At 38.3% G+C, this 21,901-nt stretch overlaps 2 protein-coding genes and 2 long non-coding RNA genes across 4 annotated transcripts in view; 1 reads left to right on the forward strand and 3 right to left on the reverse strand.

Moving 5' to 3' along the window:
- LOC139148445 (tripartite motif-containing protein 2-like) overlaps window positions 1-16,142 on the reverse strand; it is a 28,873-nt gene extending 12,731 nt beyond the window's left edge. The window contains exon 1 of the mRNA XM_070719939.1: window positions 15,552-16,142. Within this exon, the coding sequence (XP_070576040.1) occupies window positions 15,552-16,110 (559 nt within the window). The 5' untranslated portion in view covers window positions 16,111-16,142. The remainder of the gene's footprint in view (window positions 1-15,551) is intronic.
- LOC139142721 (uncharacterized) overlaps window positions 1-21,901 on the forward strand; it is a 104,506-nt gene that overhangs the window by 39,013 nt on the left and 43,592 nt on the right. The gene's annotated exons all lie outside the window — the stretch shown is intronic.
- LOC139148528 (mucin-22-like) lies at window positions 16,840-19,219 on the reverse strand. The gene is made up of 2 exons (XM_070720048.1): window positions 18,475-19,219; window positions 16,840-17,330 (listed from the first exon to the last, which is right to left on the reverse strand). Exons 1-2 carry the CDS (start codon window positions 19,217-19,219, stop codon window positions 16,840-16,842), a joined length of 1,236 nt encoding a protein of 411 aa, XP_070576149.1.
- LOC139142734 (uncharacterized) lies at window positions 20,124-21,884 on the reverse strand. Its single transcript, XR_011554466.1, has 3 exons — window positions 21,818-21,884; window positions 21,128-21,390; window positions 20,124-20,261 (listed from the first exon to the last, which is right to left on the reverse strand). It is a non-coding gene; the product is annotated as an uncharacterized lncRNA (long non-coding RNA).

The raw sequence follows: 21,901 nt of genomic DNA on the forward strand, positions 1-21,901 counted from the left end.
ACAGCTCATCCGTACTCAAAGTTTGGGAAGACCAAATTGTACTGTGCTTTATCATTCCACACAGTTTGTACAAATGACAACTGAATGAAGAGCGATGTACATTATAGATGTCAGGGAAAGTCAGGTACAATCTAGCTAGCTTGACAAGTCTGTCACATGACAATTCTATGATCCACATGCTCTGTCAGTTAATGTCAGCCAAATTGTTACACAGAGAAATATTTTGTTTGAAAATTCACACTCTTGACAACAAAATTAGTATTATATAATGGCTGGATTACTCAAGGTGACACATCAGCCATGGGAAATATTCTGCCAAATTTTATGAATAGCTGATACATTGATATATCAGGGCTTTCAGGTACTGTAAAATCTAGCAGTGGGTGTGAACTGGAAATGACCAACTGAGGTGGTCATTGTCTTTAAGGAGAATAACTGTAAATTTCCTTTGTTTCATCCATTCAAAAAAGTGACCATACTTTGTATAGACCATACAGCTGAAATTGTTCTCCATTTTCACATATTACCTTTAGTATAAGTTTGTCTACAAGTGCACTTTGTTTTTTTTTGGGGGGGGGGGGGGGGAATTGTGATTTGCTTTTAGTTAATGCCAGTCTACCCGGTATCTCTATCTTTTATCTAACAAATTTATAAAGCGCCAAATATCCTGTAGAAATATTCTCAAAATTCCTGACAAAATGTGTGTAGCATTTATTACTTTGCACCAAAACTTGCAAAAATTACAGAGGATATTTTTTTTTAAATTGATCTTTTTCATCACAAATGTGTTTTTCATCTAGCAATACACATACAATGGAGTCAGTATGCATGTACAGCATTGGTGTAGATTTACTGGTAGCTGGTCAGCATTTTAAGTAAATTTCAGTTCATGTTTATTCTTTCAACACATGAACACTAGTATCTACATTTCTTGAAAAGTTTCTGCTAATGGTTCTGTGTTACCATTAACATCTAAACTATTTCTTTTAAACTTGTATCTGTCAGTGTTAATGCGAACCGAAGTATTTATGCGTGTGCGATAGCCATGGCAGGCAGTGCGCGCTATTGCACCTGAAAATCGTTACTGTTTACAGCACCAATTCTAAGCATGTGTTTTAGAAAATTCTCAATAATTCTTGAAATATGGCAAGAATAGGATTATTACGAAATTACAAGTACACATTTGCCATTTCAAAACAGAGTGTTTGTTGCATGGCTCACCAAAGCTATGTACCGGACTGTCATTGAGTGTAGGGTATGTCAAGTATCGCTATCTAAAATTTCAGGCGATTTTGAGCAAATTTCGCTCAATCTTTTCAAAGACATGCTGTGCCAATCTGCATATCTATGATGTCACGCATTCCATGACTGGCAAACATGCATCTGCTTGGTTTTGGTGCCGTTGTATTACATCTTTGGGTCAATAAAAGCACAAAAACTCATATTTTCGTGGATTTGACAAATTTACCTTAGCAACCATTGCCTAGATACTTGAATCCTTCGGTATCACCTTAATTACCTTCATGTCCTGGCCTACAGTCAGTGGAAATGGTAATTGAATACCAAAGCAACATTATGAATGTTAGGGAAAGTCAGGCAGTACTTTAGCCAGCTAGCCTCCCATGCTGATGTCATGTGACACACTGTCTTAAGTATGATTCACATACCCTATCTGTTAAACTTGGCAGAAATGTCATTTAGAGAAATGTTTTGTTCAGTTAATTCAAAGTCTTGAAAACAAAATTGGTATATAATGGTCAGATTACTTAAGGTGACACAGCCCTGGAAAATATCCTGCCAAATTTTATGAATAGCTGATCCATTGATATATCAAGGTTTACAGGTACATAAAATCTTGCTCTGTTTGCCGACTTAAATGGCTGACCAAGTTGGTTATTGTCTTTAAGGAGAACAATGCAAATTTCCTTTGTTACATACATTCAAAAAGTAGCCACACTTTGTGTTGGCAATAAAGCTGAAACTAGTTTCTCCAATTAAAAGTACGACGGTAATCATAAAGCTGTCTCCAAAAACATTTCAATCTTTCTTAAAATTGCTATCTTCTCCACAGTTGATCCAAAATACACAATGAAAATAAATGGGAGCCAAAACTACATCCTCAAAACTACTGAAAGTTGTCTCTTGCAGGATTACTAGTTTTTTTGAAGTCATTGTACAAATCATTTTGAATTATGGGTAATATTAATTAATTTGCACTACGCAAGAGTTATTTCAGATAATATCCCTATTATCTCATAAATTGATCTCTTTTGGTACATATATTCTTTTCATCTACTTTTGGTCAGTTTACATACAATGTACAGTATGTCAGCATGTATGTACAGTTTTAGTGTGAGTTTACTGGTACATGTACATTAGCTGTTCAACATTTTATGTAAGTTAATTCAATTTTCATAGTTTATCGGCACTAGTATTATTAAATTATTGGAAAAGTGTTTGCTATTGGTTAAGTGTTACACTTATCCTTCGAACAATTTCCTTTCAAACTGGTATATGTCAGTGTTAATAACCTGTATGTGCAGGCCTTATCACAGTACTGGTATGTGTCTACAAATTGTGTTGATATCACTCGCCTAAATTAGGATCTTATAGATACACTGAATATTTCATGGTAGTGTTTGCATGCTAGCATTCATTAACGCAAAGGAACGACATGGAGACAAGTGTTTGGCTGAAATCCGAGGTTATGCATGTACTGTCACGGCGGGGGTGTCGAGGCGTCATGGCAGCCTGGACGGCGGTACCGGACTCCTGGCACCGTGCGTCAGGCAACGTACTACCGGGCGCCCGCTACAGGCCAATGACAGTGGCAGATCGTCCATGTAGCCGACACGGACACGAAGTGTCTCTTACGGCTACCGAAAACTATGAAAAATAGTAAAGAATGAGCTACAAAATCACTATCAGTTTTAAGTTGCAGGTAGAATAAGTCTGTACCTTTGTATGAAATACTATAAAATAGTAGAAAGTGAACAACCAGCAGAAAGTTAGTTGAGGAGACCGTAACCGCATATCATTTGCATCTCATTGTCCGCTACATGGACTGTGTGCCATGACAGTACCCCCTTGGAACTTTATTGTGGAAAAGCTATCAAAATAGTGACATACAGTACTCTTTTATTGTGAGCTGCTACCTGCAGCGAGGCACCTTTTTTTTTTTTGCGGAGGGTTGGTGGGAATTTTGTGGTGTGAACTTGAGCGTGGCAGAAGTTGAAATGGACGATATATAACTTTGATCACACTGATGTGCGCATGGATCATTAGGGGAAGGCTCCATTAACTTTGATGGTATCTGAAACCCGAGTTGCTGCCTGCCAACTCGGGTGACAAACAGAAGACTTTTAATCCCCAAAGGTGTTAATTTTCCATTGTTGCGATAATCTTATCGAGCTGGTGCTATGATAGGAACGTCAGGGCTGTAACGACTCACTCAATACCACGGGCACACACATATGCTTGCACATGGAACTATGTTGACAGGAAAAAGTGAACTGCCCTCTTTTCAATGCAAGTAATCTAGTTTCTTCTTTAATTTAGGCTCTAAACTAAGTTTTAGAAATATGGTGAAACAAAATATTGTTCTCCGTTCATTTTCATATAAGTTTCCTATTTTCGGACGCTTCACTTCAGTAACGCGCATTGATCATATCTGCAACATGGAACGTTCTTTGCACGTGCGAAATTTTTCTTGCACTTGCAAACAACATAACGAGTGAGTAAGGACTCCAAGAGCTGCGCGTATCCTGTGACATTACATCTCCTATAGAGCGAATTTAAGTCAATGAATTGCTAGCCGGATCCGTCTGTAAACAGTATGGCCATTTGTACATATTATAAGAAAGGAGAAATAGCAGTTGACGAGGCCGGTCGGTGGACGGCACAATTTTCAGTGATTTAATTCGCGGTATTAATTTCACAATAAAACGAATTCGCGAGCTTACTATTGATTTTTGGTGATGTTGAATATAATTGAAAAAGAGAGTTAAATTGCAGTGTTCAAGTTTGATAAAATTCCAAATTGACGACACCCAACGTCAACCTGTACGACACCGTGTGTGTACAACACACCTGCAGTCGACTAGTCGATTGTGACACAGTAAGCTTACATACAATGCAATATCGGTCGACCCACAGTCCCTCTATCCATGCATTTCTGCAGTTGTCTTTCCTATTCTGCTCAGTTAACAGACATGATTTCACAGAATATTACACAGAAAACATAATTGGAGGCACTGAATACTAACATTGCAAGAGAAAGGGACGACAAATTTTCCGGTGTGATTCCAGCCGTTGCTTGTGCTACGTCAACACACTCGCAGCGATCAACCCCAGAAATTATCGCACACTATCATCATTTACGAAGGGAGAAGGATCACGAAAAACAAACACCGGTTTCAGGATACAGTCGTAGATAGACGCAGAGAACACTTAAAAGAGCCAAAAACAGCGAAAATTCGAGAAAAGCGTACACACAATCGGGGGGACTGTGGCATGCAGGACAAACCCAAGCTACGCATTATCACGTGACTGCCCCTCGTATCGCGGTTTGGCTGTGCGGTCTAGGTGATTGACACCTTTTACAATAGGCGTTTCCAGACCGGTGGATAGAGGGACTGTGGTCGACCTGAAATTTGACACTGTGATCGACGTAGCGTTTCAAAAGTACGTAAAATGAGACCAAGTAATTTTGTTTGTTTATTTAGATTTGATCTAAAACCTCCGGCAACCAACAGACAAAGTCCTACTCTTACGCAGAAAATCAAAGTTTTCAAGCGTAGACTCCCACGTAGACTTTCCCTTCCGCTTAACCACGGCCCTCCACAAAACGCGATGTCGATCTATGATCGACTATGGATGGATTGACGTGGCGTTTCAAAGTATGAAAATGAGACCCAGTAACTTTTGGTCGCTTTACATTTGATCAAAAACCTACCAAACCCATCAGACAAAGCCCTACTCTTACGCAGAAAACAAAAGTTCTGAAGCGTCGACTTTCTCTTCGCGTTTGAGACTTTCTTCTCTTTCGCGTTTGAGAGAAACAAACGTCGGCTTTATTCGGAAATGGCCGGCTATTGGTGGGCGTAACGTCAGTCCAATGGTAAGCTGCACCCGATGTGAACGTCGGAATAATTCAGGGCCTGTAGTCGGGAAAGCAAGGATGACCTCGAGAGCGATTCCCAGTACAGTACACGTTCGCAGATCGCTGTACTACAGGCTGATACTAGATAGCAACAAGTTCTGAAATGTTATCTCCGGCTTGCAAGACAACAAATATCAAAATATTATTATCAAAACCAGAATTTCGGGGCAAGAGAGCGAAACATTGCTGAAAAGTAGCCGGCCAAAATACGGAAGTAGCCGGTCAATTTGGCCGGCATCCGGCTAAAAATGTCACGCGGATTCAAACAGAGAGGCTTGTTGCGATGGACAAGTAGCCTTTGGCTTTTGACCAGAAAAATAAGTGAGTGTTCATTGATAATTCAAAGACTGGATCCGTTGACACAAAAGTTTGCTCGTGACTTTCATTGCATTGCATGCACCTTTCCGCAATATGAGTCTGAACTGAAATTGAAAGAGTACGTTTTAGTAAAAGTCCTGTTTTGTTTATGCTGATGTTCGCTACCGTACTTTCTTTTATAGAGGTATAAACATTCATACAAAAATAGCTTTTCGTATGCAAAATCAGCGTACGTTAATTAACTGCTAGTATTGTTTAAACATCATTTTATTGAAAGGGATTCTATAGTACCATTGTTTTTGTAAACTCTCCATGCAATTTTATGAACTAAATGATGACCTCAAAGTAACAGCAAGTGCTGGACGGCACTTATAACACTGGTCGGAAATCATGAGTGCCGGACAAGAGCCATCACGGCGCGGGCCATGCTAAAAGTAGTTCCGGCAGTGCTAATGTTTTGTTTACACTAAAAGATAATCTGTTCGCATATGTTGACATAGAGATTAATTCTCTGATAACCAACTCGGGTTACTCGGGTACGTCCAAGTTAATGGAGCGTTCCCCTCATGTAATGACGTGGAAAGGGTGATGCAATTGTTTAGATAACGGTAAATGAGGGCAGTTGGTAGATTAGGTTACGTCTCAAATGCATCCAGCAAGTGGCAGGGTTGGTGACGCATGGTGACCCATACATGTCATGGTCTAAACCTTCCCTCCCCCCCCCCCCCCCCCCCCCCCCCCCCGTGTCCCTCCAGATGTTAACAATGATTATAGCAAGCCATAATCGCCCATTATGGTTCACAGTTGTCAACAAGTTTCAAATCTTGCATAAGTACAAATAGTAATTGAATTCTCAAACCAATGTTCTGGATGTCAGAGAAATTCAGGCAGTACTTCAACCAGCTAGCTTCTTATGCTTTTCTCTCATGAAACACTGTCTCTTGTATGATTCACATGTCCTGTCTTTTTTTTTGGGGGGGGGGGGGGGCGGTGAGTTGGACAATAAAGGGCACATTTCTTAAAGGTCAACTATACTTATAGGTCATCTCACATAATACTTCCTATGTAAATCTGCAGAATTTAGCTCTTAATATATAATTACAGTTCACAACATACTACCTGGGGTAGTCCAGCATGTACAGCCTTGATTGGGCTCACAAGTCATGAATTTCTGGACTTCAAATTTTAATTTGTGTTTCAATGTACTGCAAAGTAACTTAGTTTTCAGCCTGACAAAGATGAGATTTAATACCTAGCAAATTTTACTAATACTTAGTATACGTGATCAACTTATAGATCACATGTTCACACATGTGATCTAATGTCCCATGGATGTCTGTCTGTCTGTACCGGTATGTCTGTATGTCTGTATGTCTATGTTCCTGTTTGTCTGTTTGTCTGATGGCATGATAAAATTCAAGAACAGCAGATGGGATTTGAATGAAATCTTGTACAAAGATTTTGTTTGGGAATGACAAGAACTGATAAGTGTTTGGTGTGTGTAAGCTTGAATATTTTATGCTTATTTGTATTTATTAATGATTTTGAAAAAACACAATCATGTATACATAGAGAATTGCAGCTTAAAATTTGATGAAATTTCCTACAAATGCTAATCACACAAGAATATATCAGCAAAGATATTAAAGGTTGAGATGAAATTTAATTGTTAATTTGCATATTTGATAAACTTTCAAAGTTTTCACCAAAGTTGACAAAACTTGCCATGTACATAACAGATACCATATCATGTTTATGAAGGTCATTTCATCATCTGAGATCAGCTAACTACTAACTTGCATATTTACAGTTAGGCAAAATTTCTCAAAATTGCTGTTGATGAGACAATGATATTTTATCAGTGAAAGAATTTTGCATTTTCATGTCAGCTAATTTATAATTTGCATTTTCAAAGAATGAATTCCAAATTTGTCACATTAAACTGAAAGCACTTGACCAAAGCTGATGAAATTTGCTATGTCAACTGATTGGTAATTTGTATACTTTAACATTTTTTTTTAAATAGGTGATTACTGGAGGGAATTATCCAAAGTTGATGACAGTTCTATGTAAATTGATGATAAATAGTAGTAAAAATATTTTGCATTTTTGCTTCTGGTGATTTATAATTTACAATTGAATGAGCTTTTACAGTTTGGCAAATAAAGTTTGAAGAACATGGACCAACGGCACTACAATGAGAGAAGTCATTGCCAAAGAAATTTAGTATAATTTATATTTCAGCTGATAACATATTTGTATACTTTTGTATACTTTATTGGACACCGTGGTGCGAAGCACCAAAGGTGTCCTTTGTCGCCACAATGTCTGTGTGTGTGTGTCCGTCTGTCCGTCCGTCCGTCCGTCTGTCTGTCCGTCCGTCTGTCCGTCCGTCCGTCCGTAGACAGATTTTGTTCCACTCATAACTTAAGAACCCTTAGGTCCAATGTCATGCAATTTGGTATTTGGTATTATCATGATGAGACTTAGATCTGATTAGATTTTGGTGGGTGTGGCTTATTAATTAATTGCTCATTTGCATATTTTATGACTTTTTTGCCATAGGGCTATATCTCAAGAAATATTGAACCAAATTTGATGTGACTGTACACATACTTAATTAGTCCCCACGGACACCGTCCGGGGGGACTTATAGGTTTGGTCATGTCCGTGCGTCCGTGCGTCCGTTCACGCAGATATCTCAGAGACGCCTGGAGCGATTTTGTTCAAACTTGGTACAAGGATAGTACTCTACCTCATACAGATGCACGTCGATTTGTTTCACAATGCGATCAAATTTGGCCGTGTTAGAGGACTTTTTAGTTTTCACCTCCATAGACTCCCATGTATAAGGCAGTCTCCATAGACTCCCATGTATAAGGCAGTCCATAGACTCCCATGTATAAGGAAGTGCATAGACTCCCATGTATAAGGCAGTCCATAGACTCCATGTATAAGGCAGTCCATAGACTCCCATGTATAGGCCAAGAAAAATAAAATTTAGTTTCTCATCGTATTCATATTGCAAAAAGGATGCAGTGACACAGTTTTTAGTCCCCACAGATAAAGTCCAGGGGGCTCATAGATTGGGTCATGTCACTCCGTTAGTCCATCCATGTGAGTCCATCCGTTCACGCAGATATCTCAGACGCTTTGACAAAATGTCACGTGACCTTGGTGACCTTTGACCTCAAATATACATATTTGTCCATAACTCAGTAACCACAAGTGCTAAACCTTTCATATTATATATTATAGCCCAAACATGGGACTATGTGCCCGAGGGTAGGTGACCATTTGCCCGACGTAAGGAGGGCAAATGGTCTCCTGCCCCGAGGGTACATAGTCTCTTGTTTGGGCTATAATGTTTTTATTACATGCCTCTCTTACTCAGTTTGCACCAAAAATATTTACGTTTATTGGCAAATTATAGTCAAATGCTTTATTTTCATTTTAGACGAAAAACGGTTTAAAAATAGAACGATTTTCATCATCGAATGGCGCATTGATATATTTAAACTACTGTTATGAGGTTTATCAATATTTTAATGCGAAATTTTCCAAAAACCGGATTTTCTGTGCAAAACATGAAATTTCAAGACTTTTACATCCAAAAGTTTTCAAGTTGAAAATAGTTCCGGTTCACTTTTAGTCCAATGATGACTATGCGGCCCGCGACGTCATCGACGAGTTACCATTGAATCCTATGGAGCGCGCGACGTTCGATATGCGAGGCATGTAATAAATGGTATGATGGGACACCCTATGACGCCACATATTGTACCTATTAATTATGTGCATATCTAATTTTGAGCAAGCCAATAGAGCTAGAGGTCTGATTTTTGGTATATATGGATAACTTAGCAATACAATTTTTTTGACAAAATGTCATGTGACCTTGGTGACCTTTGACCTCAAATATACATATTTGTCCATAACTCAGTAATCACTAATGCTACACCCTTCATATTTGGTATGATGGGGGACACCTTATGACGCCACATATTGTACCTCATTAATTATGTGCATATCTAATTTTGAGCGAGCCAATAGAGCTAGAGGTCTGATTTTTGGTATGTAGGGATAACTTAGCAATACAATTTTTTTGACAAAATGTCACGTGACCTCGGTGACCTTTGACCTCAAATATACATATTTGTCCATAACTCAGGAACCACAAGTGCTACACCCTTCATATATGGTATGATGGGACACCTTATGATGCCACATATTGTACCTCATTAATTATGTGCATATCTAATTTTGAGCAAGCCAATAGAGGTAAATATATGATTTTTAGTATATAGGGATAGACTATAGGATAGAAATTTTTTGACAAAATGTCATGTGACCTCGATAACCTTTTACCTAAAATACACGATTATGTCAATAAATAAGTAACCACAAGTGCTATGTCCTTTATATTTAGTAGGATGGGAGACCTTATGACAACACATGCTTTACCTCGTTAATTATGCACATATACCGGTAATTGTGGGCAAGCCAATAGAGCTAGAGGTCTGAATTTTGGCATGTATGGATTAATTAGCAATACAATGTTTTATTTTCAAAATGTCACGTGACCTTGATGACCTTTGACCTTGAATATGCATATATATGCATAACTCAGTAACCACAAGTTCTTTACGCTTCAATTTTGATAGGATAATAGACCTTAAGATGTCACATCTTGTACCTCATTTATTATGCTATATGTATTTCTTGGCTGGCCAATACAGCTAGAGGTCTGATCTTTTTTCCCGATTTAGAACCATAACTTAGACATGCCTCTGTTTCAAATTGGGAACAATGACATACCGGTAGACCTATGTGTCCATAGATCTGAACATATACACTCCAGTGATACTTCTTAGTGACCTCATTTCCTGCCCCATCAAGACTAATACTCCTATTACAAGTGGGGACTATGTCATTGTCAATGACTTGTTACCCTATAGCATAACTATGGTAAAAGTTTAGTAAGTTTGGTTAATTAATTCTAAATTGCATATTTAATGAATTTTTGTAATAAGACTACAGTATACTCAAGAACTTCTTAAGCAAATGTGATGGCCATACTTTTATCAGCTTGTAGAAAACATCATAGTTAAGAAACAATTATTTTTAAAATAATGCTACACCATGAATACTGTTTTATGTGTGATTATTTTTTTCAATAAAATAAAAAATGTGGTCAGTGGGTTTTTCATAGGAGTGTACGTTAGCAGTAAGGGGTTCGTAGAGTTGTGTTTGCGGCGCCATCTAGTGGTCAGAACCAGTAAGGCCTTTCAACCTCGCTCTCATGCATCGAGCAGCCATACTTTCTGTGTGTCGCTACGAGATTCAGTTCCTGCTACGTCTATCTACAGTCACACCAGTGGAGCCAGTACGACATTCGGTAAGAGGTTTATTATTTATCCGTATTTAGAGCATGTGTTAACTTTGCGTGTACCGATAATATCTGTGAGTGAATGAGAGTTGAGAAGCTGTGTGCAGAAAGAAACGGCCTCGAAGATTATCCAAAGCACGTCACTGATAAGTCGCGTCAAAACGTGTGGCAACATCTCACCACACATCGAGTATACAGTATGGGCCCTAATTATGGTCTAGTTTAAAAAGAGTATCTAAATTTACGAGGGATTGACTGTAATCGTGTTTTCAATATTCACGGAGTTCATTCGAAAAATGTTAGTCGTGTGATGACGACGCCATTGTTTTCCAATTAGGGCTTGGGTGTGCATTAAAAACAAATGTTCCCCTGATTCTACCACACTTCGATTGAAATGATTCTTATAGTGGAAACTGAAAGTTCAACCCCGATTTGAGAGAATTTTTGGTTGTTTTTGGGCATCGTAACTTTTGTGGAGTACGAGTCGGGGGCCCCTGTAAGTAACAGTTTCAGGTCAATTTTTCAAATGCACTGTTGGCCTATAAAAGTGAAAAAAATGAATAGACCACAGTGAGAGAAGCAAAGAATGTAAACAAACCCGGTCAGGAACTATGGCGGCCGTCACGATGCACACCCAAATCACACCACGCTCATGTCAAAACGCGGAGAAGCAAGACCACTGTTACTCTTTGTCCTGAACTAAAACCACGTATATTTTCAAATTATAATTATTTTAGTAAGTAACAACCCTTATTTAACTGCAAGAAAGAAGTTTAATTTTCATGAGGTACTCGCCGTGCCATGTCCGAGGCGGATGGTCACGTGACTGATATTGTTACTGTAAGGTTGTGCCGTCACGGACATAGCGGAGTAAGCGAAATGTGGTGTTTACATGGTTCAAATTAGGATATATTTTCATTTTAGCATACCGAGTCTGAAAACAAATGACCCTCCGGTTTCACTTTAGTAAATTACTATATCTTGTATTTTCACTGATATCGTGAAACTTGCCAAAATGTCCTGATAGAACTTGTAGACCACGCCGTTTTCCCGTTAAACACAATTCCCCGAATGGCGTCATTTGTTATGCCCAATCAGATTGAGCGTTCTTCTGCACGCTTTCCAATACATTCGACATTACATAGTACAAGATATCGTAAGACGTAATCGTTGCTATGATTGGCGGAAGCGTTTTCATGCCCTTCGGCATGTCGATAGGGGCCATGAGGTAAATTTTCTCAGTAAACGCAATATCAAGAGAAATACGAGCGTGCGGAAGTGGGGCAAAGAATATGTAAAGACATTTAACACTTCGAAAATAAACAACAATTATCAAACGTTTATAACCCATGTGTTGCAAAATGTAACTGGCGCATTTTTCTTTCCGACCATTGTACGGCGGTGCACGGACAGTGGGCTATCGCCACCGGAAATATTCACAATACGCAAGGCATTTCTGTGTTCAAGATATGATAGTCGATGAATTTCATTCGGTTGTAAAACGAATTTTAAAATTACCCCTCTGTGTCATAGTGTGGCGTTCAAATTATGGCTAAACATTTCAGTTTAAAATGTTGAAAAATGAAGTGTAGTCCACAGTTTGTTTCAACATATGCATATTTATTACTGGTATGTTATTTCATTTCAATAATTTAGCCCATCTTTAGTGTGTATTTTTTTATTTCTTTAGTCCATATTTGTTTAGCAGTGTTCTAAAATTTCTGAACAATTTGCAAATTATTCTGATGATATTTCAGATGCATATATTTGTGGTGATGATAACATAGTTGGTACTTTGTACAAAGATTGTAAATTTTTGCAGTCCAGCTGCAATTGAAACATCAACTGATAATGGTGTATTAGTTTCCTATTGGATTTATATGTCAGAATTGCACAAATCTGTGCTGAATTAGAATAATGACACTGATCAAGAATCCATCTGATTTCAGTTTTACAGTGGCTATTGGGAGAATGTTGTTCGCAGAGGAAATGCATAATGTGCATTGAATGTAAAATCAAAATATTTAATATGAAATTTAAATCATTTTAGTGAATCATAGCTAGACAACCTATCTCTGACATATTTTTCTTTCTTTTGCAGCACTGGTATTCACTGTGTCTTACTGCAGCTGCTAATTAAAAAAAGAGCCAAAATAAATCAGAATACACACACTTACTACACAGACATTTGACAACAACATCCAACAGTGACATTGACAATACATACTAACAAGCAGAGCTTGTTAGTTCTAGAATATACAGAATATTATCTCACATAGTGAGTGTCTGGATATTATTCTGAATTGTATTCCAAAGCACATTCTGAAAGTACTCTTCTGGAATATACGGAATATTATCTCACATAGTGAGTGTCTGAATGTTATTCTGAATTGTATTCCAAAGCACATTCTGAAAGTACTCTTCTGGAATATACAGAATATTATCTCACATAGTGAGTGTCTGAATGTTATTCTGAATTGTATTCCAAAGCACATTCTGAAAGTACTCTTCTGAAAATTTCACATTCTTTGCCACTGCACCATCTCCCTAATACATACTGATGACCCACGGTGTCCACTCAAGTCTCACTTTGATTTTTTTAGCTCACATTTGGTTATACCAATGTGAGTTTATCGTATAAGCTGAAGTCGATGGCGTCTGTATGTATGTGTGTATGTATGTATGTACAGTATGTCCGTCAACATCAAAAACACGCAAACCGCTGCACATTTCAGCTTGGTATTTGGTGTGTGGATGCATCCTGGGCTATAGATGGGATTTTGTTCAAATAAAGTCTGCATTGCCAAAATTATGCAAATGAGCTTACAAAATGTGAAAATGGTCAAGAATTAATATCTCGAGAACCGCTGTTGTGATTGATTTGAAAATTTGTGTGCAAGTACCTTAGGTGAACCTTATACAGTTTTATGAATATTGTGAAGATATCCTTAATTTTGTATTTTTGCTGAATTTTTTGGTGATTTTTCTCATTTTCAGTAAAAATTCTTCTTCTCTGAAACCGCCAGCCCAATCACTCTCAAATTTGGGTTGGATCTTTGCGAGGGTGTTACTCTTCTAATTTGTTGAAATTATGACAAAATTGGGAAAATTACTATTTTGGAGCAATTTTGTCATTTTTGGTCAAAAAATCTTAAACAGTATTTTCTTTTTAAAACCCCTGGACAGACAGCTTTCATATTTTGTACACAGACGTACAGACATGACAATAGTCAGATATGTGGAAATTGTCCTGAAATATACAAATTTGTATTTTTAAGACAATATTGTCATTTTTGGTCAAGAAAACTTGTTCTCAAAATTACTTGTTTGATAGCTTTGTAATTTGGTATAAAGCCCCGAGGGATGTTATTAGATAAATTTTCTGCTCGAAGTGTTGGGAAACCCCAAAATTTGTATATTTTAGGTAATTTTCTCAGTTTGTGACCTTAAATGACCTACACCAACCCAGGATATGTTGTGAGACAGTTTCGAAGGCTGTGAACATAATTTTGTCATATTTGGTATCATTTTGTAGGAAATTTGATCCAGAAAACAAAGCTGAGGTGAATTTTTTCATTGCAGACCAATTTTTTGCAACTTTTCTATGTAAGACATACAAGGACTGATGAGACATTTTGATCCAGGATAATTCCAGATGTTGTAAATCACCGCCCACAGTGGAAGGCATTTCACTATCTGTAACTAACTTAAGTGCTGTTTACATTAGAATGATAACACTCATAGCATTAATTAAAAACTCCCAAAGGTTGTAATACATTTCCTGTAATCTGGTGTTATGTAATACCAAGGGATGGAACATTTGATATTCAGGAGGGGGTAGGGTCTAGAAGATTGATGAGGTAGCATTACTTTTTATCAGATCCCTTGTACATTTTTTTACCCACTTCCACCTTTTCTTTTTATCAAGCCTTCTCTGTCTATTTTTTGTTGTTGACATTTGCTTATGTATGTATTTAGGATCTGCTTGTCCCATTGCTGTAGAAGTTGATATGCATGTTCCTAAAGATGACCTCCAGTACCTAAGTTGGAGACCATATTTGCTTTTGTCATTCTTGTTTTTCGTGGTTTAAATATTTCTAAAATGGACCAATTCAAACCGAATGTGAGCACACTGTCCTTGACGGTATTTTTCTATTTTTTAGTTAATCTATGGTGAATTCTGTGCAAGCATTCCATACTCTTGGTATTTGCACTCACTACGGCTTGGGGTGTATTCTGTGGCTATCCCTTCTAGTACAATCCCTGCTAGTGCATCTGGTGAGTTAGGGGGGAGGAGAGGAGAGACGGCGGAATACAAGCCTTAGTGGATTACTCTTAAAGCAATTACCCAGTGTCTACCACTCTCAGTCTTGACATGGGGTTCTGTTATTATAAAACAAAGGTTGAAACTGTAAAACATGCCGTGTTTTGTCGTCGGAAGTTTTGCAGTAAGATCTAGTTCCCACTTATGTAATCAGGTTTGCTCATTGGTTAATTTTGCCTCCTCATCCCCAGATACATAAATTTATTAATATATGTGCAAGGTACACCAGTTTGTCATTTTGATAAGATATAAGTCATACCAACAGTGGTAAAATAGTAAATAGTACATGCTACTTAGCAATCAGAGGAAATTGATTAATTCTGAAACAAAGAGTGTTTACAATTGACACTGTCGCTTACCAGATTTACTTCCAGTAGTTGCTGCACCACTAGACATCTTAGAGGACACTGAACCACTAGGCATCTCTTCACCACCAGTACTAACTGATCTCCTCTGTTTCTGTTTACTTCCAGTAGTTGCTGTACCACCAGACATCTTAGAGGACACTGAACCACTAGGCATATCTTCACTACCAGTACTAACTGAACTCCTCTGTTCCTGTTTACTTCCAGTAGTTGCTGTACCACCAGACATCTTAGAGGACACTGAACCACTAGGAATCTCTTCACCATCAGTACTAACTGATCTCCTCTGTTCATGTTTACTTTCAGTAGTTGCTGCACCACCAGACATCTTAGAGGACACTGAACCACTAGGCATCTCTTCACCACCAGTACTAACTGAACTTCTCTGTTCCTGTTTACTTCCAGTAGTTGCTGCACCACCAGACATCTTAGAGGACACTGAACCACTAGGAATCTCTTCACCACCAGTACTAACTGAACTCCTCTGTTCCTGTTTACTTCCAGTAGTTGCTGCACCACCAGACATCTTAGAGGACACTGAACCACTAGGCATCTCTTCACCACCAGTACTAACTGAACTCCTCTGTTCCTTTTACTTCCAGTAGTTGCTGTACCACCAGACATCTTAGAGGACACTGAACCACTAGGCATATCTTCACTACCAGTACTAACTGAACTCCTCTGTCCTGTTTACTTCCAGTAGTTGCTGTACCACCAGACATCTTAGAGGACACTGAACCACTAGGAATCTCTTCACCACCAGTACTAACTGATCTCCTCTGTTCATGTTTACTTTCAGTAGTTGCTGCACCACCAGACATCTTAGAGGACACTGAACCACTAGGAATCTCTTCACCACCAGTACTAACTGAACTCCTCTGTTCTGTTTACTTCCAGTAGTTGCTGCACCACCAGACATCTTAGAGGACACTGAACCACTAGGAATCTCTTCACCACCAGTACTAACTGAACTCCTCTGTTCCTGTTTACTTCCAGTAGTTGCTGCACCACCAGACATCTTAGAGGACACTGAACCACTAGGCATCTCTTTACCACCAGTACTAACTGAACTCCTCTGTTCCTGTTTACTTCCAGTAGTTGCTGTACCACCAGACATCTTAGAGGACACTGAACCACTAGGCATTCTTCACTACCAGTACTAACTGAACTCCTCTGTTCCTGTTTACTTCCAGTAGTTGCTGTACCACTAGACATCTTAGAGGACACTGAACCACTAGGAATCTCTTCACCATCAGTACTAACTGATCTCCTCTGTTCCTGTTTACTTCCAGTAGTTGCTGCACACCAGACATCTTAGAGGACACTGAACCACTAGGCATCTCTTCACCACCAGTACTAACTGAACTCCTCTGTTCCTGTTACTTCCAGTAGTTGCTGCACCACCAGACATCTTAGAGGACACTGAACCACTAGGAATCTCTTCACCACCAGTACTAACTGAACTCCTCTGTTCATGTTTACTTCCAGTAGTTGCTGCACCACCAGATATCTCAGAGAACACTGAACCACTAGCCAACTCTTCACCACCAGTACTAACTGAACTCCTCTGTTCCTGTTTACTTCCAGTAGTTGCTGCACCACCAGACATCTTAGAGGACACTGGACCACTAGGAATCTCTTCACCACCAGTACTAACTAAACTCCTCTGTTCCTGTTTACTTTCAGGTATTGCTGTACTACCATCAGATTTCTCTTTACGTCCAAAGATACGCTTGGAGATCTTGCTGAAAATGCCACCAGAGTCTTTCTTCTCTGTGAATGGATAAGAAATACCTACATCAATAGTAAGTTCTGTACTACCGGTACATGTTTGATTCTGAACACACAAAACTTATTTATGAATGGGCTGAGAGTGAGTTGGGAAATTTCTTTTACCAGTTAGTGTTAGACAGAACTCCCCCCTCCCCCCAAGTGTAAGAAGTCTGGTCTGAGACTGTTGGTTTGTTGGAATATTTTATGTGTCTCTTGTATGCTTGCAAAAGCTACAGTCAAATACAGTAATGCAATTTATTGTAAAAAAATTGGTATCAATGAACTCCTTTGATTGATATCACTCATCCACATCAACTGTTGTACTTAACATGTAACATAAAAGTAAATTCTCATAGCTGTACCTTTATAATCATACAAGCATAAACAGAGTTATGAGACTAATATTCTTAATCCAACAATTCTGTCAGGGGGATTACTCAGAAAACCTCTTGAATGTCATAACAAATTGCAGTCCCAACTACTGCAAATTTGTGGATGAATGATCTTTTTCTCCTTCAATGATACTTTGCCAACTATGGTCTATTCTCTGATCTTCAATAAATACAGCTCATTTCAGTTCCTCTATTGTGAGAAATGTGTAGGCATTTATTGGAACTCTTTTATCAAAATTTTCAATTTAAGAATTTCCATATTATAAAATGGCAACCAGTAGGCTAAATTAATAATAATATTTTTAATTGTGCATTTTCACTGGCTATCATAACACAATATCCAATGACAACTTTGTAAACTTCTGTATACTTAATTTTTTTGAATTAATCGATGGAAGTGAGATGAAGACTTGTACAAGCATGCCGTACTCTGAGTATTTGCACAAGGGCTTGCGATGTATTCTGCAACCATCCCTGCTACAGCACCTTTTGAATGCTGGGACAGCAAAATACACCACAAGCCTTACTGCATTAATCTGAGAGCAATAACCCTGAGTATAGATCACTTGCAGTCTTACAATGGGGTTTTGTTAATTATATAATAATAGTTAGAACTGAAAACACATGCCATGTTTTGTAATCTGAAGTTCACTGGCTATCATAATACAATTGCTTCACTTTCATAGTCTAATCTATGGATATAACTTATCCATGGCAATAAAAAATAAAAGAAAAAGTGTTACTCTTCTTACGCTCTTTTCCCATGGTAACTAGTCCTTCTTCATGGAAACTCCTTTCTACAAGACGGGGTTCTGGTGAAATTGTTGTGTCTTTTCTGATACCCTCTCCAGGCGTCTTTGGTTGTGTGGCTGTGTCCATCTCACTTCCCTCCCTGACTGTCGTCTCAGGTTGTGTTGATGTGGCTGTCTCCATCTCACTTCCCTCCCTGACAGTCATCTCAGGTTGTGTTGGTGTGGCTGTCTCCATCTCACTTCCCTCCCTGACAGTCATCTCAGGTTCAGTTGGTGTGGCTGTCTCCATCTCACTTCCCTCCCTGCCAGTCATCTCAGGTTGTGTTGGTGTGGCTGTCTCCATCTCACTTCCCTCCCTGCCAGTCATCTCAGGTTGTGTTGGTGTGGCTGCCTCCATCTCACTTCCCTCCCTGACAGTCATCTCAGGTTGTGTTGGTGTGGCTGTCTCCATCTCACTTCCCTCCCTGACAGTCATCTCAGGTTGTGTTGGTGTGGCTGTCTCCATCTCACTTCCCTCCCTGCCAGTCATCTCAGGTTGTGTTGGTGTTGCTGTCTCCATCTCACTTCCCTCCCTGCCAGTCATCTCAGGTTGTGTTGGTGTGGCTGTCTCCATCTCACTTCCCTCCCTGACAGTCATCTCAGGTTGTGTTGGTGTGGCTGTTTCCATCTCACTTCCCTCCCTGACAGTCATCTCAGGTTGTGATGGTGTGGCTATCTCCATCTCACCTCCCTCCCTGACAGTCATCTCGGTTGTGTTGGTGTGGCTGTCTCCATCTCACTTCCCTCCCTGACAGTCATCTCAGGTTGTGTTGGTGTGGCTGTCTCCATCTCTCTTCCCTCCCTGACAGTTGTACTTTGCTGAATTGTTTTGTCTTCTTCGTTGTCAGGTACTTTTGTTTTACTCAAAGCATAATCCCATTTAGTGCCGATGACATCTTGATCTGAAAACAGGTTTAAAGAAATGATGTAAAGTCTTTAAATTTTTTGTCTGAATTTTGAAGGGCCAGTCAGTATCTGCAACCTTTGGTAATGTTTGATCATTAATAGCAAGTTGTTGAAGCACTCCTATTATTTGACTTTCCAACACAGTGTCTATTCATGTGATTCAGATTAACAGTGGCTTTCACTGAACTAAATTAGCAACTGCACATTTGAGTGTGTTGATTTAATGAAGGATAAATCTTAGTCTGAAAGCTTTGAATTCTTTTGGCATTATCCTTGATTCAAAACATCATATCTAATTATTAGTTGTATGGCCTTTTTTATCATGAATAGTAGGACAGACATCAACTCTAAAGGTTTTACCTTTCATTCCTTCCTCCTCTTTGGAATATTGAATTCCAACTTTCATTTTAGCAATTCCTTGTAGTTCCAACTCAGACTGTATCTCTTCCAGAGCTGACAGTTTTGCCTCTAGATCACTGATGATCTTTTCCTTCTCTTCCAGTTCAGATGAAACTTTCTCGTACATAGACTCAATGCCAACATGTTTGGACAGTTCCTTTCAGTTATGTCTATTGTGTGAGTTAATTTACTGATGTGTTCTACCAAAGTAGCCTTTTCCTGTTTAGCTTCATCTAGTTGATGCTTTAGAACTGACTTTTGAAGATCTATTTCAGAATCTTTCTCACTTATTTGTGCTAATAGCTGCCTCACTATGTACTCTGTGATTTGGACCTGGCTAATTTGACATGGAAGTAAACTTCTAGCAAGTAAACTGACATTTTCATCTGATACTGGTAGAGTTAGAACTTTAGTGCCATCTCTGATGAGTTGTAACTGCATTTCTGTAATAAAGGAAAAGAGCAATTTATTTATAATGACTATAATAATCAAGATAGTTTTCTTAAAGAGAGAAAAAGACAAACTAAGTGATCTGCCTGACAGCCACCGAATGCTAGTGACTGCATTTCATGACAGATCAACATAATACATACTGGTACTCCCTTACACAATATTCAAATGCAACTTGTAGTTTGCCCCTTCAACAAGCTACCATTGATATTGTTGCAACCAAACAACCTCTCTTCTTGATATTGAATATGAACAATATTCTATGCAAGCCAGCATGTACTGTACTTTGCTTTAAATGCAGTGTAGCATACATATTTGCTGTTTCAATCAGTAAGTGTAATTTTCCTGCTTAATTTAACAGTTTCACAATCAACTTTTCATGACCATATTTGAAGTATTTAAAATTGCTTTCTTTACTCATGAAACAGTTTAAATTATGAAAATATATTTTGAGTTGAGTCTTCATAAAGACAATTGTGACATAAAAAACATTACATTCATGACTCACATTTCTTTTGTTTGAGAATTGAAAAAGTATACAGAGCTTTGCCAGTAATGCAGATTTTAATATACACCAGTAATTCAGATCAGAAGCCAACAACATACTACTTTTGACTTGTCTTTACCTTTTGGCCTCTGCTGTCAGTGAAAATAGTTATTGTCTTCATACAGACCTGAACATAAGTCACTGCATTACCTTTGAGTAAAATTGTACATTTGCCAACAGTGCCTGTAAGTATTCCAATATCAACTTTATCTTCTTAGATTAATTGTCTTTCTCCCAAGTTGCATTTATTTCTATGGTTTGTCTATGGAGTCTGGTAGAAAGAGGATTAATCACAATATCAGTAATTATTACCTTGAGTTGTCAGGTCCTGAGTTGCTGCATCAATGAAGAGATACCTTGTAACACCCAGCAGTGCTAGGACATCCTGTCTACAGGATAGGATATGTTGAACTGTGTCTGTATTTGTTGTCAGTACTTGCAGCATATCACACTGCCTTCCTTCAGTCTGATACACTTCTCAGCTTTGAACATTGTCTGTACACTAGTCTCAGTGGATGACTTAATTTCCAGTGCTGTGTCAGTCTCAAGTAGCAGCAACATGGATTGATCCTTTTCTGCATGATAAACAATTAATATGAAAATAATTAAGGTTGCAACTAATTTTAATAGAATGATGAATCATATTAAAGTTATATAGACAAATTCCTTTTGATTTCGTTATTTTTGTTGGAATATAAGAAGAAAGTTCTTGATGGAAAAACAACTTTTTTGCATAAAAAAGCCAGTCTGTCTGTAAGTGAAATATGACATAAAGTTAGAATAAATTGCAAGCTGGTCATGTTATGTTTAATGTCATCCATGATAATGAAAAAAAGATCGAGACTTGGTTCTGATTGTTTTTTGTTAAATGTACATGGCAGTAGTACTTAAGAAGCAGCTTTCATGTATGGTTCTTGACTTAAAATATTTCATTTCTTTAATAGGCTTGATTATTCTATTGTGTCAAAGGTTAAACCTGTAAAGTTAGTACCCTACATGTACCTTCTTTGAGATCATCCAGAGAAATCTCAGTGACATTGTCTTCAACGTAACCAGTTTCCCCAGCCTTCTAAAAGATAAACATTA

The sequence above is a fragment of the Ptychodera flava genome, chromosome 1 (genome assembly GCF_041260155.1).
Source record: "Ptychodera flava strain L36383 chromosome 1, AS_Pfla_20210202, whole genome shotgun sequence".
NCBI lineage: Eukaryota > Metazoa > Hemichordata > Enteropneusta > Ptychoderidae > Ptychodera > Ptychodera flava.